Below are 8,443 nucleotides of genomic sequence, written 5' to 3' on the forward strand. Positions count from 1 at the left end.
TGGGCTTAACAGTCTCTAGGTGCTCCGCCTCCAATTCCAAGTGACGCGAGACATCATCAAAGTCTTTGATATTCTCGTTATGCGTACACATATTCTCCTAAGAATTCGACAATGATCTTATCACTGCCTGGACTTGCTATTCATCAGTCAGGTGGTTTCCTGCGGATTTAAGTTCGCATATCATGGTCGACATAGCCCTAAGATGCTGCTTCATCATGTGATCAGAGCGTATCTTGTAGGAGTCAAACCTTATAGTTAATCCATGCAACCTAGTGGCTGAAGTTCCACCAAACTTCAATTTCAAAGCTTCCCACATGCTTTGGGCAGTGTCATAGATCTCAAACTCATACATTAGATCATTGTGCGTGCTGCTTAACATTATTATGCGTGCGCACCGACTTTTCTTAGCCCATTGAGTATAGGCTGGTTTATCTGTCTTATGTTGTTCCGAGGTCTCTTCCCTAGGCGCAGTAAGGGAGTGAGATAAGGCATCCAAGACCTCTTGTTCATCTAAGACATATTGGATCTTGCCATGCCATATGTCATAGTTTTCTTCATCTGATTTCTCCATTGGTTTAAGTCGACAACAATACTCTTGGATGTCATTTCACTACAATATACAAAAAATAGATATTACACACACACTTAAGAAATCTGCCACGTCCATCCAAGCTAGAAAAATAATAATTTAAACATGTCGCAAGATCGAAAAATCACTAGGCTTCATAATCATCTATTGTGCCACAATATCCAATTATTAAATTTCTAACCTAATTTCCGCACAAATTTAAAACAAATATAGGAGAATTAATCATCATAAATCTCAACCATACTCCCACTATCTTAAGTAGTCGCCTAGTCCTAGTCACGCGTAAAGACGGATCCTACTAAAATTGCAGTAACCTTTTGGACCAGTCTACAAGGACAGCTACTCCAACCACAACAACCTATTGGGCCAGTCCACAAAGATGGTTCATATAAGACCACTACAGTTCATTTTTCTTGTTCTATCAGTGCATTTACAATTCTGAATGGGGCCACCATGGTCTTTTGAATATACAATGTATTTACAGTTCTTATTAGGGTCACTGCAATTCTTTCAGCTTATCATTTACACTGAAAATTCTAACTAAGACTACTTAGTGTGAATTTTTCTATTTTATCACTAAAAGAAATAAAGACTAATGTCTAAACATTCAAACCTAACATTCATAAATGATAAAATAATCACATATCCACATTTTCAATTCACACATACATGTAATCACATTTAATCTCAAATATTTAAATAAAAAGATTATATGTAATATAACAATATATCTAAGTATATATTAAATCATGTCAAAAAAAAATTATTCTTTTTATAAAACGAAATAAATGTATAATAAATACATTTAAAACCCCCACACCTAAACCAAAGGTAAGTTGCAACCCAGGGGTGCCATTTTAATCCTTTTTTTTTTTTTTGTTAAAAAAATGAGCTCAAACAGTATTGGGCTCCGAAAAAATGCCATTTTTTTAAAACAAACACAGAAGGGCCGAATGGCCTAGCCCAGTTTCTTCTGTTTTTAAAAAAACTAACGGGCTGAAGGGCCCAGCCATCTTCAATCTACAGATGGCTACTGTTCACGTGAACAGTAGCCCTTACACAGCAACACCGCAACCACCACTAAGGTCCATCACAAGCAACATTAGCTGCTACCACTACTGGAATGACAACTCCAAGCGGTAAAGTGGTGCCGCACCACCTCACTAGTGCGCGCTGGACCATGGTGGTGAGCACCTTCTTGGTTGTGCTCCCAGCACCTTGTGATGCTCACTGGCTTAAAAAGTAAAGTTTAAAAAAAAAGGGGTAGCACCACTGGTGCGCATAGGGATTTTTTTAAAAAAAAATGGTACCCAGATTTCAAGCATATGCAAGAAAAAATATAAATCAAAAGCAACTATAAAAGCTCTGATAGCAATGTAAGAAAATATAGTAGAAAAATATCTCAAGTTCAGTTTATAAAATTGCTCCACAAGTTTCTCTAAATTGACAAATCACAAGTATTTTTTCTTAGTGGTGAAGTGTACTACGTAGTATAAAACTAGAGTAATACTTAACAAATTTACAGTCTAAATATCTTATCAAGAGATAACAAAAAAAAAAAAATTTATATATTTTAGATGATTCTAAAAAATCAATTAAGAAAGATTATATATAGTTCTTCTATACACGGCTGGCCCTTTAAGGCCAGCCTTTAATTACCATATTGAATGGTAGTAATTAAATCATACGTTACATTGCAATAAATGAGGGGGTCAGTTTCGCGTGGACGCTCCTCCTCCTATCATATCTGTACGGAAAAAATAGGGGAGAATATAAATAGGATCTTCAATTTATGCAAACTTCAACAGTAACAAATTGGAAAGAGATACGGGGATTGAATCATGTCACGGGTATTGTTAGGAATCTTTTATGGAAAATTAGAAATGACATTCTACCAACAAGAAAAATCTGTTCAAATGGAAAATAATTGATAATCACATATGTCCAATCTGTGAATGAGACAAGGAAACAGTTGGCCGGCCATTCTCTAATGTATGGACAAAATCTACTAGCCGGGCGGTACAGAAATGGTCGAGCTTAATTGGACGAAGATTTTTGGGAGTTGTGTGGAAGAAACTGATAATGAATTAATAGCTACAAATTAAATGAGGAGCTAGAGTAGTTGGTGGCAACTGGCAACCATAATGAGAATTTGGACATGGCTTAGACGAAACGCACTCATCTATGAAAATTAGTTTGAAAATCTGAGAATGTACTACAACGGGCCTACTATAGCTGATGTTCTTGCACTCATGTACGGGAGATGCGCAAGCAGTCATCAAAGCCATTAACGGTGAAGAAGAAAATTGAACATGGCATGAGGAAATAATGGCACTTGATCATCGTATATATACTAGTTACAGTACCGTAAATGGAGCCAAATCACTGCATGATCAGTACTCGATAACAATAATCATGGATATATATGTACTTTAATTAATTAGCTCATAATTGTACCGATCTACAAATGGTTTTATTTATTTATTGTTGGGATCCGGAAAGCCAACATGTGTCATATATTTGAAAGTTGAATCCAGAATTATTGTGATCATCGATCCTGACGTTCAGACAAATAACATGAAATTGGATATATAGTACGTACAAGAATATAATCGCCGTTATCAAGCTTTTTGTACGTTAACATGATGAAATCGGATCGGACAGGAATCTTAATTATCAAGCCTTTTTTTTTTTGCCCAAATATGTACTAATTACGTCAACCCCGCCCGTACGTCCCCACCCTAAATTTGCTGCACTAATTTTATTCAGTAACATGGAATAATTCTCTTTAATTAATTAGTTTATAAAAAGATATCTAAACCTTCAAGACCTGCAGCTTCTTTGAGAACGCAATAGCAATCCAATCCAACTCCATAGGCGACCAACGTACTTGATTGATCTCGGCCGTTGAACCATACCACACTGTTGGCTCCACATCACCGTTAGCTTCTGATCGAAAATCCGTCCCCACCACTTCCCATATCAAAGCCCTCGAATCGTCCCCAGCAGAGCATAGTTGCCGTCCGCTTCGTGGGGCCCATGCTATAGCATTTACGCTACCCTTGTGCTTGCTCAGCTCCGTCAATGGAGTTGTCGGAAACCTAATGTCCAATATTACAACCTTGTTGCTGTCCATCCCAACCGTGGCCATGAATCTTGGGTCAGCCTTGTTCCACTCTAACCTCAATAATGGACTGTCCCTCATAGGATTTTCATAAATTATGGTGGATCTTTCTTTGTCTCTTAAATCGAATACTCTGACTGAACCATCTCCAGAGACAGAAGCAAAGACATTGAAGCCACCCCATGAAATATCGTACACTTCTTTGTCGTGTGCTACTAACTGGGTGTCCACAACTTCCTTCTCTATGTCCCAAATTACGCAGGTCGTATCCACACTAGACGTAGCCACACGGCGCGTATCGCATTCGATCCAATCGAAAGAAGTAATGGCAGAATTGAATTCACTGCTCTTGTTGCTGTTGAGGAGGGCCTTGAGCTCGATGCGGTCGTCGTGGATTTGCCACAGCCGCAGATAGTCCCCGGACGTGGCTATGATGTCGGGATTCGTGGTGTCCTCGGAGGGGAAGAACATGAGGTTTGTGGCTGCATATGGGTGGTCGAAGACAAGGCGGCTGTCGGTGGTGAAATCAGAGGTGGCATGGTTGAACTGAACCAGTTCCACCTTGTTGCTGTAGTCTTCGAGGTAGCTTCCTATGGCGAGGCGAGTGTTCTTGTCATGGCGGACCGACCAAGCTAGTGTGCAGATTGGCCATTGAGCGACGTAGGTGTAAACCCCTGGTTTTCTCTCTAGTGAGCCTTGCATGCTGAGTTAACGAAGTAATGGGATTACTGAATATGAATGGATTTATGGTCTGGAATTTCTGCATATCATGATAGATATATGGCACGTTAATTAATTAATTCTGGATTCGTTATATATAATATATTAATGCTGTTTTTTTTATATTTTTTAATATATTTAAATATTTTTAAAAAATAAAAAAAATATATCAATATATTTAAAAATACTTTCTTAATCACTAAATAAAAATAAAAATAAAAAATTTTACCAAACGGTAAAAAAGAACGATCAAATTCCTTTATAAAAATATGATTCAACAGATTAATTAAATTCGTCTTTCAGTCATAAAAGTTCTGAATGCAGTTGGCAACTTGGCAGTACTGCATGTTATAAATCTGATTGTTTAATTTGCAGAAGCCGTACATATAATATATATATATATAATTACTCCAATATATCCACCCAGTACTAATTATAGCTATATATATATACACACTATTGCATGCCGACAATAACAGTACTATTGCATGTTAAACTCTCTCTCTCTCTCTCTCTCTATATATATATGACCAGTAAATATAGACCTTAATAAATAATCAAGGTCAATTGCCTGAACTCACGCTTTTGGGACCCAACACCGTCCCATCAGTACTGACAAATGCCATCCAATGCTGGAACTTAGGAAATAATACGCAGTACTGTAGGCACACCAAAAGTTAGGCAGATCGAGATGTTTCTTTTTTCTAAAACATTAATTATTGATCTATAATATCAAAATTATAATATATATATATATAGCAGCTGGCAAAATGAGTTAAGCATAAGGTACCATCACGGCATCACCATGCATGGAGGCTATAAACTTGAGAATTATGGTCGATCGAATTTCATGCATACCAGAAAGTGCTGCATGATCGATTAGCAGCATTACTCCGATCGAGGAATTTTAATTGTAGGAGGTATGGTGATTAATAAAATATTCTTAAGAAAAACTGCAAAATATCATTTTATATAATATGTAGAACAGTGCAGTACTACTCCGAGCTCCAATTCGATCAATAAATAGGCCGCCGGCAAGACTGTACATGATCACATGTACATCAATTATAAGGCCGCTAATTAGTATGAATTCTGTGATAATTGTTTATAAAATAAATAAATAAATAAAAGCGTTTTGCAAAATCATTGCTGCTACTGCAGTTGTTTATATATATATATAGGTCGTCAACCATAAATGCATGCAGGACGATACTGCCTCGCCACCATATAGACCAATTGAGGAACCCTTGAAAGATATGATAATATTATTATAACCTTTTTCTTCTACCAGGAAAAAAAATTGTTATTGTCCCTATGATAATATTATAATCTAGTGATTAATTAGTCGGAATATTAATTATCTGGGTTAGTAAATTCGAACACGAGAAGATCGAAAAATAATTAATTAACTGAGAAAATTGAAAAGGAATTATAGATATTAATTATGTCGGTGCTGTTTCCTTGTTTTATTGACTTTTCCTTTGGTATATATTCTATTTTTATACTATACATGAGCTAGACACAGGAAATTTAAGAACTTTTTTTTTTTTTGTTTTTGATAGGGGAAATTCAAGAACTTAATAATTATACATGACTAAGGAGAGAAATTGGAGAAAACATGCAATGAAAAATTGAGATATATACAAAGAGAGAGGAAAAACAACATATCATGTGGATACTGTACATGCTTAAGCATCAGGAAGAAAGCTTGAAAAACCTAAGAATGGAACATCTTCAACTGAGTTTCTACCATACATGCATGGGCAGAGAGAGAGAGAGAGAGAGAGAGGATTCTGAGAAAAAAAAAAAAACCATGGGCGCCACTGTAGTTATATGTTTTAGTAGCTTAAAATGGCTAAAGAGAAAGATAGACTTACATTGGTGAAAAGCAGTTTTTGGTATGGGCTCGCTCCTGCAGCATATCGACTCTTGCATATAATCGGAACGAGGCAGACTGGTATCGGCTCAGGCAATCTGGGAGATTAAGGCATTAAATGGGAGAGCACGTTCAAAATTAAGGAATGGAAGGTAAAGCTAATAGTCAAGGAGCACGGCAGCACGAGCCCGCATCGGAAGGTCCGATTTCTTTCGATCTCTCTCTTTTACTATTCAAAAATGTTAGGGGTCTCTAGAAATTTTTATTTTTATTTTATTATTATTTAGTAATTAAGAAAATATTTTTTTAGTAATGTTGTGAAACTTTTTTAAAAAAAAATATTAGGAATATAAAAAAAATAATCAAAAAAATAAAAAATATTTTTATTCTTATCGCATCTAAAAAAATACTGTTCTCGATGATGTAGAACTGCTCTTTACTCTTTATATTTTTTTAATTTTTTTGTTAGGCGGGGGAAGTTGGGTAGAGAGTAGTCATAACGTTGAATTTCATTCCTCCAATGTTTTCGATGCCACGTTTCATCTCAGTACGGCACCTTGGTACTGCTTGACGTCACGTTGTACATTTGGTATAAAATTGCCCGTTTTGCTTAAAGCTATGACTCGATAATTCCAACGTACAACTAAGACACAGGATATTTATGAGAAAGGAAGAGTACAGCAGATCAAAATATGAGCTACGCATGAATTGTTAATTATTATAAAATCAAATGGCCACCCATTTTAATATAATTTAGAATTGAGTAGATCAAGAACACGTCCACCAGAAATGATGGGCCGTGGATTGAATTAGTTAAATCGGAACAATAAGAATTACGTTTGATGGTTGACTTGAGTCAGTTAATCATATTATAATTATAAAAGGTAGAATCCATCCTGCCCATCGATCTGTTTAAAATAAAACCTAGAGTAGAAAATGCAGTATACCTATATCGAGGCCACGAGCGTACCAAATCCAATAGCTTGGACCGGACGGGCACCATCAAATTAAGGAGCGGTGGAACAAACCTTATGGGCTAGTGGCCATGGCACCCAACAAATTTTATAATTCAAAATTTCTACCTATTTTTTTAGTCAAAAGTTTATTGATATAGAAATCGACCCCCCGCAAAAATTGTAACTCTTATGTACTCTCCATTTTTTTTTTTTTTTTTTTCCTATATGACTCAAAAATTTTATTTAAGTTTTACATATATCATATGTTTATTATGATGTGGAACCTTCAAAACTAATTTCTTTGGCCCCAACAATTCTTTCAATTTGATGGGTAGATTTTAAAAGACTTAAAATTAAATTTATTAAAATAATAAACTTATTAATATAGACCCCACAATTATTGATTATATAATATTAAATTTCTTAATATGGAACACGTGCTGAAATAAACACTAGAATAATTATTTAAGATTGATATCTTGCATGAAAATATAATTGAGAACTTTTATCATTTATAATTCATTATACAATAAAATTTTCATTTAATTATTACAATTTTTTTAAACTTTTAAAGAAACACAACAAAAAAAATCATTCCACTTTTTCAAATCCCAAAAAAATTATATTAAAAAATATAGTATAATAGTATTTTAATTTCAAAATATTTTTATTTAATTTTTTTTTCTCTCATTTATCAAAATCTTATAAAAAAAATATAACTTATGCACAGACTTTTCATCTCGTCTTATTCTTCAAGCATCCTCTAAAATGGATGATAAGTTATGTTTTTTATAACTTTATTTTTATATGTATATGGCAAACTATATTTTTCTCATAAATTATATGATTTTATCGATGCGCAAATTTTATATATAATTATTATTGTTCGATTTACTGTGAAATTAAACATAATATTTATTTATTTTATATAAAACGTTAGAAAAATTAGGTCAAATATTGATGCATTATTATGCATATTTTATAAAGAATCACCAGTAAAATATTCGTGATTTTACAATGCATGCGTGACACTCTCATGGACATGATTTAACGATTAAGTTCTCAATAACTATTCTTTTTGTGGGGGATCTGAGGAGATCAGATCCTTTGTTACCTTATATGCATTGATTTGTTTTAGAGTCATGCTACCCAGAGGGTGTAACTCGAGAATAGGTTTC

The 8,443-nt window shown here is 34.6% G+C and overlaps 1 protein-coding gene across 2 annotated transcripts; it reads right to left on the reverse strand.

The window, feature by feature from the left end:
* Window positions 1–3,152: 3,152 nt before the first annotated feature.
* Window positions 3,153–6,449, reverse strand: LOC121265506 (WD repeat-containing protein LWD1-like). 2 transcript variants are annotated; one of them, XM_041169155.1, is made up of 2 exons: window positions 6,311–6,449; window positions 3,153–4,473 (listed from the first exon to the last, which is right to left on the reverse strand). In XM_041169155.1, exon 2 carries the CDS (start codon window positions 4,413–4,415, stop codon window positions 3,405–3,407), a length of 1,011 nt encoding a protein of 336 aa, XP_041025089.1. In that variant the 5' UTR covers window positions 4,416–4,473; window positions 6,311–6,449; the 3' UTR covers window positions 3,153–3,404. The 2 variants fall into 2 exon arrangements, with proteins under 2 accessions (XP_041025089.1, XP_041025088.1); XM_041169154.1 differs by having other exon boundaries at window positions 3,153–4,416; window positions 6,311–6,447.
* Between the last annotated feature and the right edge of the window lie 1,994 nt (window positions 6,450–8,443).

This window comes from Juglans microcarpa x Juglans regia, chromosome 5D, assembly GCF_004785595.1.
Source record: "Juglans microcarpa x Juglans regia isolate MS1-56 chromosome 5D, Jm3101_v1.0, whole genome shotgun sequence".
Lineage (NCBI taxonomy): Eukaryota > Viridiplantae > Streptophyta > Magnoliopsida > Fagales > Juglandaceae > Juglans > Juglans microcarpa x Juglans regia.